At 36.4% G+C, this 17,256-nt stretch overlaps 2 protein-coding genes across 3 annotated transcripts; one reads left to right on the forward strand and one right to left on the reverse strand.

Moving 5' to 3' along the window:
• The first annotated feature begins 4,485 nt into the window (after positions 1-4,485).
• On the forward strand, positions 4,486-9,419 carry LOC120335569 (uncharacterized). 2 transcript variants are annotated; one of them, XM_078109558.1, is made up of 6 exons: positions 4,486-4,767; positions 5,412-5,514; positions 6,256-6,362; positions 6,944-7,116; positions 7,533-7,641; positions 8,233-9,419. In XM_078109558.1, the coding sequence occupies exons 1-6, from the start codon at positions 4,662-4,664 to the stop codon at positions 8,403-8,405; spliced, it is 771 nt and encodes a 256-aa protein (XP_077965684.1). In that variant the 5' UTR covers positions 4,486-4,661; the 3' UTR covers positions 8,406-9,419. The 2 variants fall into 2 exon arrangements, with proteins under 2 accessions (XP_077965684.1, XP_077965688.1); XM_078109562.1 differs by lacking the exon at positions 4,486-4,767 and adding an exon at positions 4,961-5,129.
• On the reverse strand, positions 9,321-16,944 carry LOC120335568 (sphingolipid delta(4)-desaturase DES1-like). The gene is made up of 9 exons (XM_039403099.2): positions 16,798-16,944; positions 15,467-15,616; positions 14,550-14,628; positions 14,173-14,325; positions 12,653-12,783; positions 12,027-12,148; positions 11,212-11,322; positions 10,498-10,654; positions 9,321-9,671 (listed from the first exon to the last, which is right to left on the reverse strand). Exons 1-9 carry the CDS (start codon positions 16,877-16,879, stop codon positions 9,637-9,639), a joined length of 1,020 nt encoding a protein of 339 aa, XP_039259033.2. The 5' UTR covers positions 16,880-16,944; the 3' UTR covers positions 9,321-9,636.
• Between the last annotated feature and the right edge of the window lie 312 nt (positions 16,945-17,256).

Raw genomic sequence — 17,256 nt, forward strand, 5'->3', positions numbered from 1 at the left:
GTTTGCGATTGCATTTTGTTTAAATCTCCGATTGTTTTCGCCCGCGTGACGTGTTATTTAAACCGTAAAAATCTTTATTTCGGTGTTCATCTCCTTAAATCGGAAATTTCACTCAACAAATATTTTGTGCCGCGAAGACATGATAATTACTTTTTGCGTTCTCGCATGAAACCATGACACCTGTGGGGAAAACGAGTTTTTATTATATAATCATCAGCGACGAGATGCTAAAGATAGAATAAAGAAGTGAATCCGCAACCAAATAATGGAAAAAGCGGCATTAAAAGATAATAAAACTAAAACGGAAAACACCAACGGGTTTCGTCATGGAATGGAACGCGACAGTTCAAAAACACTTTCTTAGACATCGCAAATTTCGTCTATTCCTTGTTCCCGCGGCACACCTGTAGTGTGGATAAAGCAATCATTTCAAATATTTATATCGATCATGGGCCGTTGAAAAAGTCGGCTATTTTAACGAGTGGTGTGATCTCAACAACTGACCCAGGAGCCGTACCGCGGGTGTTATGGGGCGATGAATGTGTATTTCTGATCTACTAATATACTTTATATGTAATTTCATTGTACTAAATTGAATATATATACTTTCTGAGATTTTATACCAGATCTTTCTAACGACAATAACGTATTTGCATGAGCGCAAAATATATCGAAACTAAATATTGACGGGCAGTTGATCTCACATCCTTATGTCCAGGGATTGATGTGGTATTTTAGATCTGTAATGACCTTTTTTTGTCATGAGTCGCCGCAATCGCGAGCTACCTTGAACACAAATGAAGTAAAATAGAGAGACATTTCGAATTCTTGTAGTTGTCAAGTTGTCATAGATTGATTATTGCGGGACAAAAAAGGGGTATTATACCGTAAAAAAGCAGGCATTTAACGAACCGAAGACCTTTTCATGAGACGTTGCATGGAAATTTTCGATTCCATCTTGTGACCTCTCGCCCCCCCCCCCCCCCCCCCCCTGAAAGCATCTCGCGCCCCCCAGTTTAAGCACCACTGCATTATATGGTTCAACTACCAAGACTCGATCATCAATGATAACAGTTCTCCAACAATCAAGTTGCTAAAACTTGGCTAATGTTTATTTAGATATTTGAACCCTGGGTGTCGCTGCTTGATAACCAGCTTTCGTTCCTCGCAGCTTCCCCTCCCCAGTGATATGTGTTTTTAATATTACTCGTCTTAATTTTGCATGTTTATCGCGTTGCTAAAACTTGACTAATGTTTATTTAGATATTTAAACCTTGGGTGTCGCTGCTTGATAACCAGCTTTGGTTTCCCGCGGCTTCCCTTCCTCAGTGAAATGTGTATTCAATTCTATTTATTCGTCTTAATTTTGCATGTTAACTTCTTCTACTGGATGGAAAAAATAAACTTGACTATGACTATGCCAAGATTTTCTAGCCAAAGATTTGAGGCAGCAACCGATATAAATACAAAATGTTGAACACCTAATTTTACCGCGGAAGTCGCGAGGAACTAATGTTAGTTAACAAGCAGCTCAAAATCTAATATCTAATGAAAATTTAAAGAATTGGAAAATTAATTTTTAGTATTTATAAGAAGTGATATTGCCAAGAGAAGTAATGGCCAGGAGCCTCGGTGACCATCAGCTGTCCTGCATACAGACAATCACAAAACAATGTGTAAATTGAATGCCATACTTCAATGGAATTTTTGATATTGTTTTATTTCGCGATTCATTGTTTGTGGAAATAAAATCTCTCTCTCTTTAACAAGAGAGCTATGCTCAAATATATGGACACGCAGAGTCACATAATTTTGATGACGTCATAGCGAAAAAAAAAGTAATTGCCTTCTGGAGAAAGTTTTCATCTTTAACCACTAAAAATTTCAAAGCAATTGGTCCAGTATTCGAAAAGAGAAAAGTGACTTTTTAAAAACGTGTCAAGCGGTACTGAGTTAGCAGTCAGGCAGCATCTTACCTGTACACTGTAGGCCATATACGGTAATTGATCACAGAACAGTTGTTCCCTTGCAAATTTTATGTTGTTTACACTTTAGGACAGATAATTGATCACAGAACAATTCTTCCCTTTCAAATTTTATGTTGTTTCCAGTAGACTCTCATCAAAATAAACAAATTTAGTAGGCTACAAGTGCTACAACGCTTGCATTACTGCACTGGTAGGACCGTGAAAGAATAAGTTACGGTAATTTCATTGTGGTAAGACACCGGTACCGGCACCAGTACCAGTATCGTACTTACGTACTGAGCTACCAGTACCGGTTAGCAGTCAGCCAGCATCTTACCTGTACACTGTAGGCCATATACGGTAATTGATCACAGAACAGTTGTTCCCTTGCAAATTTTATGTTGTTTACACTTTAGGACAGATAATTGATCACAGAACAATTCTTCCCTTTCAAATTTTATGTTGTTTCCAGTAGACTCTCATCAAAATAAACAAATATAGTAGGCTACAAGTGCTACAACGCTTGCATTACTGCACTGGTAGGACCGTGAAAGAATAAGTTACGGTAATTTCATTGTGGTAAGACACCGGTACCGGCACCAGTACCAGTATCGTACTTACGTACTGAGCTACCAGTACCGGTACCGAACCTGTAGGTCTGATATTCCGTTCCGCATACGATAGGCTATAAAACTTGCATTGCAGCATTAGTGATACCGCGGAAGGAATAAGTCAATTTCACTGCGTTACGGTACCTGTATGGCAACTTACCAGTACCAACCTACAGTAGCTGTAGTACTGAGCAAGACAATCGATCGCGAAACCGCTTGAAATAAGTGTAAAACAGTGTTCCCATGAGTAAAAATAAATACCGCGAAATTTTGTATGAAATATCATATCTCATAAGATTCATATAGTATTTAAGAATAAACAAAAGTAATAGCCTTCTAGCGAAAAAATTAATCTTTAACCACTGAAAATTTCAAAGCAATTGGTCCAGCATTCGAAGAAAAAAGCGACTTTTTAAAAACGTGTCAAAGAACAAGAACAAGAACAAGAACAACAAGAGAGCTATGCTCAAATATATGGACACGTAGAGTCACATAATTTTGATGACGTCATAGCGAAAAAAAAAGTAATAGCCTTCTGGAGAAAATTTTTATCTTTAACCACTAAAAATTTCAAAGCAATTGGTCCAGTATTCAAAGAGAAAAGCGACTTTTTAAAAACGTGTCAAGCGGTACTGAGTTAGCAGTCGGGCAGCATCTTACCTGTACACTGTAGGCCATATACGGTAATTGATCACAGAACAGTTGTTCCCTTGCAAATTTTATGTTGTTTACACTTTAGGACAGATAATTGATCACAAAACAATTCTTCCCTTTCAAATTTTATGTTGTTTCCAGTAGACTCTCATCAAAATAAACAAATATAGTAGGCTACAAGTGCTACAACGCTTGCATTACTGCACTGGTAGGACCGTGAAAGAATAAGTTACGGTAATTTCATTGTGGTAAGACACCGGTACCGGCTCCAGTATCGTACTTCTGTACTTACGTACTGAGCTACCAGTACCGGTTAGCAGTCAGCCAGCATCTTACCTGTACACTGTAGGCCATATACCGGTACCGGTAGGGTAATTGATCACAGAACAGTTGTTCCCTTGCAAATTTTATGTTGTTTACACTTTAGGACAGATAATTGATCACAGAACAATTCTTCCCTTTCAAATTTTATGTTGTTTCCAGTAGACTCTCATCAAAATAAACAAATATAGTAGGCTACAAGTGCTACAACGCTTGCATTACTGCACTGGTAGGACCGTGAAAGAATAAGTTACGGTAATTTCATTGTGGTAAGACACCGGTACCGGCACCAGTACCAGTATCGTACTTACGTACTGAGCTACCAGTACCGGTACCGAACCTGTAGGTCTGATATTCCATACGATAGGCTATAAAACTTGCATTGCAGCATTAGTAATACCGCGGAAGGAATAAGTCAATTTCACTGCGTTACGGTACCTGTATGGCAACTTACCAGTACCGACCTACAGTAGCTGTAGTACTGAGCAATACAATCGATAGCGAAACCGCTTGAAATAAGTGTAAAACAGTGTTCCCATGAATAAAAATAAATACCGCGAAATTTTGTATGAAATATCATATCTCATAGGATTCATATAAAATTTAAGAATAAACAAAAGTAATAGCCTTCTAGCGAAAAAATTAATCTTTAACCACTGAAAATTTCAAAGCAATTGGTCCAGTATTCGAAGAGAAAAGCGACTTTTTAAAAACGTGTCAAAGAACAAGAACAAGAACAACAACAACAACAACAACAACATAATATTGAAACGATCGTTATGTCCACTACGTGTCCAATAATTACAGACCAGGGTCGTCGCATGCAAAGAGCCTTTAAACCACTTTGGTCGCAGTTGAGCGCTATAGAGCAGGTTATTTTCGGTTATTTTGCAGTTGCAGCTCCGCGCGAGCGACCGTGCCTTGTATAAAATACGGTATTTACGTTACATAATCCTAATTTTGAGGTATACCGGTACTGGCAGACTGGTGTCGTGACCAACAGCGAGTACAGAAATATAAAACTGAGAATACATAAACTGATTACATAGTTAGAATCTGCACTACCAGACTACCGGTACGGTAAATAGGCCTATCTAAATACTGAAATATGGGCAATTCTGTGGCGAAGTTAGCTGCGTTAGACTTCGGGATTCAACTGCTTGCATTTCTTCCGAGTTCTTATTTCCAGACTGAAAGGTTTTATGATTTAGTGGGTAAGTTGCCAACATTTGTATAATTCAGTATGATACCGTAGGTACCGGTACCTTATTACTCTGGTTCAGCGGGTTCATTTGTTCAATCCCTATTACAGTACCCGTACCGGTATTACGCAGCTTCTGATATTGCCTACTGCCTTGACTGCAGGTCAAGTTAAATCTACCCATGTGATCATTTGGATTGTCTGACTGTGGAGTTGGTTTGGAGGTATTTCTAAACTTCCGGAAGATGAAGTTTTGATTTCCTAGGAGGCCAGGAGGTGGAACTTTAAAAGTTTTCAGCCAGCCGTGAATTCTGCAATTCGTGTCATTTGCAGATTTGGGGTGGCAAAACTTATGTTAAAACAAAATGCTGCAAGGTTTTTGATATTATTTTGACATGGTTTATACTATTGTTTCTTCATGGTGACATTAAAAGAAATGTCAATTTTTTACATCAACTCTGTAAGCATCGGGGTTACTAAGTGTTCTTAGCACAGTAGCAGTTCATCATGCTTAAACATCCCAAAGTTCTTGTTATGAAAATGTATGCTATAATGTAGGTTACTAATGGATGACAGTCAGACAGTCACTGATTTTGGAACAGTACCAGAATTTGGAAAACATTTTAAATTTCTATTAAATTTTGTTGACCTTTTTAGGTTCAAGTACCTTCTTATGTCTTGCAAGATTGGGTCTTCATTTCAGTCAGAAAACATTTCGACAAAAAGTTCAAGCAAACCTTATATCGGCATGGGCAATTAGGTAAGTTCATATTATGAATGCTTCAATGGGATTGTGCAATCGTGCAATGTCTGTCTGCAAGTCTGCTTAAGATGAATATATTTAACATATTGATCATTTTCAATTATTGCAAAATTTTGGTTTTGAGCGTTTTTTTACAAAAGATGGATGATGTCAATATCAGAAGTATTAGTAGTTCTTGTATATTTTCTTTTGGGATATGAAAAATATGTATATTACAAATCTATATCAGAGGTCAAGTGTGTCTGTCTGCATTGAAGGATTGACTGCTTATATTTTTGTATCAACACAATACTCTCAATTTTAAAGCGCAATCCTTTTTTCTTCACTTTTATTTCATTTCACAGGGGGAGATTGTCTGTGCCTTACTTTTATGTCTCATGTTTTAAACTTTATTTTGTACACTATTCTTTTTCATATTAGTGTTGAAGAAACTATATCATTTTTTAATCTTCCTAATTGACCAAGAAATACCTGGCCAAATCTCATTTGCACTGAAAATAGTTGTATTGCCATGTGTATGGAAATATTTCAAAGCATAAACCTAATATCTACCCAAGTGGATTAGTATTGGAATTAATTAGTATACAAGTAAGACCTAACCAAATCCTACTGAAAATCGTTTTATAATATTTGCATGAAAATCCAAATTGTTTGTAATGATAATTCAATTTCTTAGTCATCATAATATGCAGATACAAGAGTGAAAATACTTTAATAATAATTAATTGATAATTTCAGGCTTGGCTCATTTCTTTTCTATCGAGTAATACATGATGGTGTTGATAGGAGGTTTAATAAAGTTCGAGGAAATCCATCAATATTTTTCAAGTATTGGATGCTTCAAGGTAAATGAGTTTAAAACTGAAGATTATTGAAAGCTGTGTCCTGTGTTCACTTCCGAATATTTCATATCAATTTTTCTCAACCTTTTGAATAGTTTGTTGTTATAGCTATATCATAATAATGCACAGAACACTAATTATAATATGAATCTTTGGGTTCTCAATCATTTGAATCATAGTTATACAATAATTTAAATCGCTGATCACTTGAGTTACATTCAGTTAATCTATGTAATTTTCAGAATAATTGTACTATAATGTAACATGGTAACATGTTTTACAGACTAATGTAGTGATTAGTGATCGAAATTCAATATAGTAGTAACTTGAGGTCTATCCCATGCTTCCTATATGTTATTGTTATTATATTATTGTTGCAATGATATCTTTCCATAAATTGTCGAACTTCTAATTGTTAAAAAATCCAAGTTTAATTGCAATTACCTCACACAGGCAGAATCGTATCTTTCCGTGAATTGTCGGTAGTTTGAATCTATTGTTCAAGTTGATCTCGATCTATTACTAGTTTTAGTATTATTGTCACATCATGACATTCTAATAGTTACAAAATTCTGTTATGGCAGGTGTATGGGTATTCTTGACTATGTTACCTTCTCTACTTAACAATGAAAGTAAGGACCGTCTCAAACCAACAACCAGAGACTACATAGGTTGGGGAATGTTCGGGGTTGGATTTTTAACAGAAGTAATCGCTGATTATCAGAAGTTTACATTTCGAAGTGATCCTGATAATGCTGTGAGTTTTCCATATGATTCGTTTTCACATCTTTGGTCGAAACGAGTCTCTGTATAAGCAATCACCAATATTTATGATCTATGCTATTTTGAGTGAAATTCATTTTTGATTCTTGTCCATAATCTTGATTTGAAGATTCATGTAGTTATTAAGTTATGTTGTAAATAAACTGATGCTACTTTTGAAGCATTTGTTATGCTGTAATGCATTATGTCTGTATCAAGTCATCAATTCGAAACTTACTATTTGTCATTTTATAAATTTCCTATATATGTGAAGAGATAGCAATGGTGCTATTAAACCTCCAACCTAGTTACACTTTAACATCTCATTCATAGGAAATGTTTATAGAACCAGTCTGCATTTTAAAAAACAAATGTGTGTATAGAATCAGAAATTTATATTTCATGTTCCAGGGTAAATTTATCTCCCACGGACTTTGGTCAATAAGTCGACATCCCAATTATTTTGGTGAAATATTACTCTGGTCTGGACTGTTTGTGTCGGCTTCATCTTCATTCAAAAGTAAGTTTATTATTTGTAGGATGACCAAAAGGATATTTTGGGCATGCTGAGTGTTATTTAATATATATTCTTAATTGAGCAATGCCCAATACTCGAATTTGAAATTACTTATTTGAAAACTTGATGGATATCGGAGAGTTCTTGAACCAATCATTTCAATTTTCAACTAAAATATTTCCAAATAAAATATACAACATCAAATAGTATGGGATTTGAATATTTGTCCCAGAAAGAGGAAAGTTGATAAGTCTGTTCAATCATGTATCTTGTAATGTATAAATTATACTATTTCATTCATTTTGGGTCGTCATTAGGTTTGATTTTTGAAATTGGTTGTTTGCTGAGGTCTTCTTGGTTTGCTCTAGACAGGAATTGTTAGTGGACTTAGCTATAGTGTCCACTGTCCAGTTATTTAGTAAGACTTCCACCATCTTAATTAATACATCTGGACTATTCACTAGTTACCTTAAAATTTGTTGAGTGTCTATGATGCTTTATCTTATTATAAATACCCTCCAACTCAATAGCCATCAAAAAAATCCTATTCGATATAATACACCCAAAAAAATTGGATTTATTTTTCATCAACAGATTGGGAATGGTTGAGCATTATATCACCATTGTTCAATTATTACCTTCTTACAAGAGTTAGCGGAATCCCTATGTTGGAGCGAAGTGGATTGAAGAGATATGGTCATCTACCAGCGTATCAGGATTATATCAAGAGTGTACCGGAATTGATTCCCTTTTTTGGCAAGCCCTAATTTTTAATGTGCAAATATAATGATATCTCTATAATTTTTCATTTTCAATGAGGAAATTGCACACTCGAAATACTGTGATTAATCATGACACAAATATTTCCTGCTATAACCATCACCGAAAGCAGTGGTTGTTAATAAGCTTTTTGGTGGAACAGAACTTCAATGAAACATTCCAGGGGCTTAGGGAATCCCTGTGCAATAGTTTTTCTTTTATTAAATATAAATAGAAGGGAACCTAATACTATAGGCTACTTGTAAAAGCAAATCTTAAAGTGTAACATGTCTAATAATAATGGCAGACCCATGTGCATTTGAGTATAGTTAAATTATATTACATACATCAGTTTTGATTGGAAACTTACATAACCCCTGGAATGTACTGGCAGAACCCTAGACCTGGGGGAAGTTTGAAATATTTTCTTCAAATTATATATGCTCAATAGCAAATTAGTGTCTTTTTTGCCTTTACCGGATTGCCTTTTAGTCTTCATGCGTATGGTACTTAAACATTTCTTCTCAGTTGTATATCAACCTAACGCAGTTTAACTCAAATCTATTCTGAGTTTCCCCAAGGACTATCTATGCCTCCCATTGCTTCTTATGTGGACTTTATGGCCGATTATCGACTTTATGGCCGATTAATGGCCGATTAATGGCCGATTATCAATCATCTAGAATGGTAGTTACCTCACTTTTCATTCATTCTGTATATCTTTGTTTTCAACATGTGTTCTATGCCTCAAATCAAACTTGCGCTAGGGTGAATGCGATTGTTTCGATGATGGGAATGGAAAATGTAACTGGGGAAGAAACTTCGCGGTCATCTCGTACCACATAAATAGTTTTTATTTTGACGAGATTCTCCAATGGTACCCTATGCAGAAACCCGTATCCACTTTCAATCAGATCGCACTATTTCACGTTTTCATATTTATTTGAATTTCTGGCTAAATTTCCTATAACAGCAATAGTTCAATGTTAAATAACGTAGAAAATAAATAGGCAAGAAGCGGGGGTGTGTGACTTGTATCAAATATAACGTGCAATGCCATGTGTGGTTGAGTTGAATACAGGAGTAAAAAATTCAAATTCCGTCGTTCAATGTCTACACTCACATTGCGTGCAAAGCTTTTGTTTGTGGACCCTTCGGTAGCAAAGCGTACAAATTATAATGGGGCATCAATTATTTAGTTTAAATTATCATGCTTTTCGGTGATCAGTGGATAGACATTCATTTCGATATCTCTCCGTTGAATATTTTTCCGTCTGAAAAGTAAAATGGTATGTCAGAGAAGATGACAGCAGAACATTGCAACCGTATTTCTGTGAATAGGAGGGCAAATAAAAAGGTTTTTGCAACCGAATGCTCTATTTGCTTTTACGTTGATGTGGTTAATAAACTATTATTGCTTTGTAATTTATGTGAATTTAATTACATTAACACTACTCTATGCTGCTTCAATTTATTATCTATTATTCGTTCATATAATCGTATTTTTCACTTTATTATGATCTCATAAATGACAAATGTGCAAACAATTATTTTATGACCAAATCAAATACGAGTCTTTACGTTTTATTGCACAATTAACTAAAAGAGCATTGCGTGTAGCAAAGTCCTACAGTTTATCATGAAGTTATAGGGGTCTACACGATTATATATTATAAATTCAAAAGTCAACGCCCGTAGAGGTCCGAGATACAATGCGGCGCATAGGTTCTGGCGGCTTAAGACGGGCTCTGAAAATAGCCATGTTTGATTAGGTCATTTCTTGCTACGGGTCATTTCGACCTAGGGATATAAATTAAGCTAAATGTCCATGGATATGTTAAGTGCTATATTCCCCGAAATCAACTCACATTTCGGTACCCTCGTAGTGCAAGTGCCAGGCCATGATTTTATTCCAATTTTCCTTATTTTATTTCTATTACGAGTTCTGGGACTGTCTGTGTTAGCCAAGTGAATACCAGCCCCTATGTTTAAGTCCCTTTAGACAAAAGTAGACGAACAAAATAAGTTACCTTCATATTGGTACACACACTTCTGGAGCGCCAAATTTTCTACTGCTAATGCTAAATCGCAAAAACTTACTTGCATTCTGGTCCTTTCCGTTTTGTCCCGAATAGTCCTTCCTTTTAATTCTGGAATAAGGTCCTACGTCTGGATCGGTTATAAATTCTTTTATTACTCCGGGCCAGGAGTCATGGCGGGGAAGATCGTCGTAGAAATCTGGTGCTATCTTCTGAACCTGAAAAAGGGTGATATAACATGCTACACTGTCCAGTTTGGCTAATTCGGAGGGTGCAAATGGTTACATTCGATCAAACAAAAGCGTAAAAATTGTCAAATTACTGCTGAATTTATTTTTTTTATTATGATAGGATAGGATTTACATATTTATCCCGAAGAGACATCAGCTGATGGGTTTGGTGTCAAAACACTAATGTATGGCAGCCGCCCCGGGCAGCACGCTGTAGGAGTGAGTTTGTAGATTAGTTTTATGATTTGAATTAATAATACAAACTCTTACATGACCTTCATTTATTTATTGTTGTTCTGTATAACAAAATCTATAATTTGTTTATCCCCCGAATTATTTTTGAAGTCATACCTCAAGGGGGATCGTTATGAGAAACTCTCTCCGGACAGTTTGGTAAACCCCTGACTGGCAGCAACATTATGATCGTAGTTTTCATCACCCAAATCGAACGCCTAGGATTATGTCAAAGATCATTTTTCACTCGGTTTGCATATCAAAAGCCGCATTTGATTTTCGATGTCGTGCAAACATACAGCAATGCTTACCAGTGGTAATTTGGCTCCTGGAATACTTGGAAAATCATGGTGTTCCATGTGATATCCTACATTGTATGTTAACATGTTCAAAGGCCCGTAATATGAGTAGGTTTCGTGTCCCTGAAATAAATGAAGAACTATTAATCAAGTTAAATTCCGACTTAAAGCAGTAACGCAAGTCCGGATTTCGCTCAAATACTTTGCATACGTGGGTACCCTACAAACATTTGAAACAACGTTGTAGCAGCGATGCTGATGTCCCGTACGAGCGAGATACCAGTGATGTGAGTCTGTGACGGATATTATTTTATAAGCTAATTAGCCCCATAGAATATGATCGATCGAAGCTGATTACTTTTTTCAAATATGCGGGTGAACTGAGAAAGAGATTTAATAACATGTTTTTTTTTTATTTTGAGTTCACATTACTTTACTCACATTACATATAACTCGAGCCAAATTGAACACCTGCGTTATTCGGACAGTCAGACGTGAAAACACTGGGTCCGGCTCGAACCGACCACCATCTTAAAGCAACATAAATCGCTGTTTTATTCGGTCGTTTTAGCTTTAAATAACGAACTGTATGTAAATAGATCTTCATGCATATTGGAATTAAAATGAAAAAATGATCCGATATTCCATAAATTTTTGGTTGGACGAACAGGCGAGATGTACAGTGTATATATAAATTTGAAATTGTAAATGGATTTTTTTTCGCACATCAGTGGTTGAATACGGGTGAAGTTCTTAGTTTCTAAATAACCTCAAAATATCAGAATAAGTGACTATATGAAATTAGTTCAAATATGTATTACTCTTACCTTTAAAAACATGTAATGCTCAGATATAAAATGTCCTGAAACGGGATGAATTGCCAGGCCTAGGTAGGTACCAATGAGAAGATACGCAAGAGCTCGTCCTCCCCACGTCCAAACCAAGAAAACTATAAAAAAAAATATAATTAGAAATAAATGTTAGATCGGCACCAATTTTAACTAACTATTGACGGGACTTGATCGAAATGTTAAGCGTAGATATACGTCAGTTAAATCTCAATAAAAATTATTTAAAAATGATGCATTTGACAAGTCTTAGTATGACATCACAATCCTATTAATAAATAATATGCTTAAGGTTGAGAGACTTTATTAGGAATACATAATAACTTTTTTTCAAAAAGGTTAACGGCCATTTATTATCAAATTCTTGGATTACCAACCGCATCTAAAAAAAACAGGGTTTATATGCTGAGGTATGGGCATTCGAGGCCTGAACTATATATTTTTTACACAGAAGGTCACCGTTTTTTCGTGAAATTTTGTGGTAAGCCTGTTAAATATGAAATGTGCTCGTTTTTACATGAAGATACGACCACCCTCAGTATTGACCGCGAAACCGCTGGTTGCTGGCATTTATTTATCGCAGCGCAATTTGTTAACATACATACCATTGAACGTGATCTGGCAAGTAGCATTGATGAGGTCTTGTTGAGATAAAGGTTTCGGATTGATGTACAGAGGTCGTATTGCATAGAGTAATGGCTGCAGTAAAACCCATAAGACTTTACGTAGCGTTGTGCTATATGAAAACAAGTAACAGTATTTTAATACGTATGGGAAATGAGTAAATACTACGTATACAGACAGGTACACCATAAAATTCAACAAATTAGGTGCTACGTGGTGTGCACCTAGTATGTATCACAGGTAATCCATGAGATACTTCCGACAATTCACCAGCATTTAGAAAAATTAAGTGTTCAGCAATTCATCATCTGGGTATCCGACCTTGCTTTTATTTTTATTATTACAAATTTCACTGCCTTGTTATTACGTATAAGCAAGGCTGCCATAGCGTCCGATATTTCTAAAAGAAACGTCCTTATTTTGACATGAGTCCTTATGTTTGTTTTCTTTTAGGGGTAGAGGTTCTTATACCCGGCACTTAGATTATTGGTCAATTCGAATGATTGATTTGCTAGAAATGATATTAGAACCTCACCGATTGCTTCGCGCATACATGGCATAATGACAGCAAATTAATTGCCACAATGACAAAACAATAGCCTACCGGCAAAGATCAGTTCGTGTAACTTGAATCAAAATACGGTAGTGAATAAGAGCCGTGCAGTTGACGAGTAGAATTACTAAGATGTGATAGGTTTGATAAGTGTATAGCAGTAGCCTACTGATTTCGTTTCTAAGAATAAAGAATTGATGTAGCAAATCCTTTCTAATGCAAAGTATAAATAACACGGGTCACACTGGCATGGATACATTTTGTTTATTACATATCGTTCTTTGGTATCTTATTATTATGTTTCCCTGATGTCCTTATATTTGGGTTCATGTCGATGGCAGCCCTGCGTATAGGCTATCTTATATCATTTTGCCTGAAAGCTACACGCATGTACGCGATTTGAATACGATCGAGTACGAATTTTGTTACTGACACCCGGAAATACATGGCACAATATTTCCTAATCAGCAAATTCTGGGTAAAACGACAGTTTAAGAAAAACATCGAAAACAGATAAAACTAAAAGCTTTTTGAGACACATTTTTATCTTAAACTATACCGAAAATCTGAAAAAATTGGTCCGGTAGTGGGAAAAGTTTTTGTCCCAATTACAACAATTTGCCTTAACGATTCATAAACCCACCGTTTTTCTAAAACAAGAAACATCCACATGCATCAACTTGGCGCATCTACGTAGGCAGACTAAGGGGCGCTCCAGAAGTGTGTGTACCAATATGGCGATAATTAATTTTTTTCGCCTATTTTACATCAAGTTGTGTAAAGGAACTGAAACCTAAGGGCAGAGGGTATATTCACTTGGCTAACACAGACAGTCCCCGAACTCGTTGTAGAACTAAAGGAAGGAAAATGAAAATAAAATTATGCCCTAACCTGGTACACACACTACGGGAGTACCGGATAAGAAATATAAAAAATGGCTCGTCTCACCAAAACAAAACACCTTCAAATTCGGTTGGGATGTCGGTGTCGATTCCGTCTACCCCTTGACATCGGTGATGATCGAGGTGATATTTCTTGAATGATACAGAGTAAGGAATGCCGATAGGGAGGTTCGCAAACATGGCAAAAATTCCATTCCACCTGTAAGTATGAAATTAACCGAATACTTGATCGTAGTGGTATTCAAATTGTTCGCACGAGTTCCTGCTTGTTTTTATCTTTTGTATAATATTAGTTAGGCACTGGATTCATGTAAAACGTGACTTATAAGATGACATACATTCACATTTTAGTCATGTAATATTGTAATTGTAAGGAATTTTTTTGTCAAATCAAGGGGGACGGGTAATTAAATAGTAACTGACCTGCTTTTACTTCCATGTCCATATGCTTGATTGTGAGACATTTCGTGTATTGCAAGTGTTAAGCTATGATTCAATGTTCCTAAAAAAAATACAGAAGATTATTTCCATGGAAAATATTTTCAATAATTTTGCAAATAAGAGAAAGAATGCATTCTATCCTGCGTATATATTATCATGGATGTAAGGACAAAATCCTAACTTAAAAATATGTACTTTTGAAAGTCACGGTTATATCTAATCAGAAATACCAACATGACAGCATATCGTACGCGTAAAATAAACTTGATGTTCGATGCACGATTTTCGATGACGACCCTGTGATTAATCAGATCACTGGCCTGCTATAACTGACGTCACAGGATACGATTCATCAATATCCTTATCCAAACAATTGGAGTAGGAATGAAACTCCAAATGAATATATTATCAACCACAATAATTTAGTACATTAAGTGTAAATACGACTGCGAAATTCTTGTAGTATTTTGTACCTATGTTCTGAGCCAGGGGATTTTAAATAGAGGTAAATTTGGCCTGTAGTGGAGGAAAATTTTGCAAGTAAGAAAGTACACGACCAAATGTGGGTGTCTGTTGACTACACGTAGCGGATCGCGAAATTGTTGGAAACGCAACGCCCTCTGCTACACAATTGATGTTATTCTGAACTTAAACTAGAGTGACTGCCAAGCGTATCCCGACTTTTTATACTTCACCCACGAAATTGAAAAAAGAAGTTTACACACACTGTCTTCTCTAGGAGATGGTAGATTTTACTTTCAAATTTGCTCGAGGGGTAAATGATAGAAAGAAGTTTTAAGCGCTGTTTCCAAACTTCAAGATACGCTAATATTTGTAGAGCTGATTATTTGATTCAAATCCGTAGAAACTATATAAAATAAGTAAATAAATAAACAAACCTCCCAAAATATATGCCCATAGTAAAAGCCATGGCCACGACAGATCTCTGACAAGATAGCAAGCAACAAATTGTGCGGCAACTTGGGCACACACAACCCACTTGAAATGTGGATTTACCTTCATCAATCTCTTTAGTTGTGGGTATTGACCTGAAAAGAGAATATGGTAGGATTTACATATTTATCCCCGGGGAGAACGGCTTAATAATATGGCCTCGTCCGGTCATTATAGTCCATGTCAAGTATGTGATTAGTCGGTCAGTTATTTGTTTCAGATGCATGAACTTGGATGGATGGTGGAGGAAGCCGCAACAGACCAGAGACTGGACTGGACTCCTCACCCTACGGCGGCGAGGAGTCCAGCAATCCTCCCGCACATAATTATACCCCATGGGATTCATGGGAACATTCGAACCCAAGCAGGGTAATCTGGGGTGCGTTGGCGAGCGTATTCCTAACGCTGATGCGACAAACAGTTTGTTGAATTCGGTAAATATTCATAAGCCTTAGTCATCTTGCTCTGATCCGAGTCATTCTTTGTTCGGTATATCGTGAACTTGGTATTTAATATTCAAATACGTCAATGCAGGCGGGTAAAGACGACTCATTGTTGCGTACGTGAGCTACTGACAGTCATTATTAACGCGAAATGGTGAAAATCAATAAAGATCATCAAAAACCGAACCTGCTATTATTGTTGGAAAAAAGTCGAGGCGGCGAAAGGGCGCTCTCCAAGATAAATACTTCAATACTATTTCGCATATTGTTAAATTTGTGAGATCTGGCCTGAGCACAGCATTTAAAATACAAATGCGATGTCCAATTTTTCCCTCCATTCATTTGTTGACATACATCGGCGATATTTGGAAAAAATCCAATGATTGCAATTATTCAGAGCTCGGGTTAAGTGAACATCTTCGAATCGTTCCAAAACAAATATGTAGGATAGTATTTTTGTATTTACATATTTATCCCAAGGAAAAGGAAAGCCGACAAGAGTAGCCATATGGCGTACCACGGCCTCCCGTCCGCCTACCAGTAGTAAGTTATATGGTTTCAGATGCATGGATTCGATGGTGGAGGAAGCCGTGACCGGGTTCAGTAATGCCGCAGCATATAATTATCGCCCATGTGACTCAAACCTGCGAACCCACGCAGAATAATCTGAGGTGCAAATCGCCATCTCGCGTAACGATCTCGTCATCAAACAAGAACAATTTTCGTGATGAGGTTACAAATCGTGCTTCTGACAGGAATTGTTGAACTGACACATTTCAAACCTGCGAATATCAGCTTTGGGACCAAAATAACAGAGGTATTAGGCTACTTACTAAGCATCTGTTTTCTCCGATCTGTGTGAGGTTGGTCTGAATAATCCCATTCGAATCGCTCTCTTGTAACATATCCTCCCATGGTTAAAGTAAGTTTAGAAATAAGTTAGTCTAGATTTAAATAATGGAAAATGATTACAATTTCAAATTATGACAGCACAAATGTAATTTATATTATATGACATCATAAATCAATATTACACTTTGTTATGTAGCTTCCTCCTCGCGACACGGACAGGTACAGGCCTACAGGGTCGCCATGAAATCATATAATATGAGTAAACAATCCTATTCAAAATGTTAAATTAGTTAAATTACTCAATAGGCCTGTTAATTTGTTTATGCCTAATCACACAAACATTTTTGTCCACAACAATAAGCAAAATACCTGATGGAAAGGCAGCTAACTCTAGTATTTCGCAGCATAGAAAGGAAGTAAGTTTTAATGGCATTTGAATC

This window comes from Styela clava, chromosome 2, assembly GCF_964204865.1.
Source record: "Styela clava chromosome 2, kaStyClav1.hap1.2, whole genome shotgun sequence".
Lineage (NCBI taxonomy): Eukaryota > Metazoa > Chordata > Ascidiacea > Stolidobranchia > Styelidae > Styela > Styela clava.

Excerpts from the sequence above, each read along its gene's own strand:
- LOC120335569 (XM_078109558.1), top strand. The coding sequence starts at position 4,662 with ATGGGCAATTCTGTGGCGAAGTTAGCTGCGTTAGACTTCGGGATTCAA. Across the intron at positions 4,768-5,411 it reads AAGGTTTTATGATTTAGTGG|GTTCAAGTACCTTCTTATGT; the intron begins GTAAGTTGCCAA and ends TGACCTTTTTAG. Across the intron at positions 6,363-6,943 it reads CAAGTATTGGATGCTTCAAG|GTGTATGGGTATTCTTGACT; the intron begins GTAAATGAGTTT and ends CTGTTATGGCAG.
- LOC120335568 (XM_039403099.2), bottom strand. The coding sequence starts at position 16,879 with ATGGGAGGATATGTTACAAGAGAGCGATTCGAATGGGATTATTCAGAC. Across the intron at positions 14,629-15,466 it reads ATGGGCATATATTTTGGGAG|GAACATTGAATCATAGCTTA; the intron begins GTTTGTTTATTT and ends TATTTTTTTTAG. Across the intron at positions 14,326-14,549 it reads GGACATGGAAGTAAAAGCAG|GTGGAATGGAATTTTTGCCA; the intron begins GTCAGTTACTAT and ends TCATACTTACAG.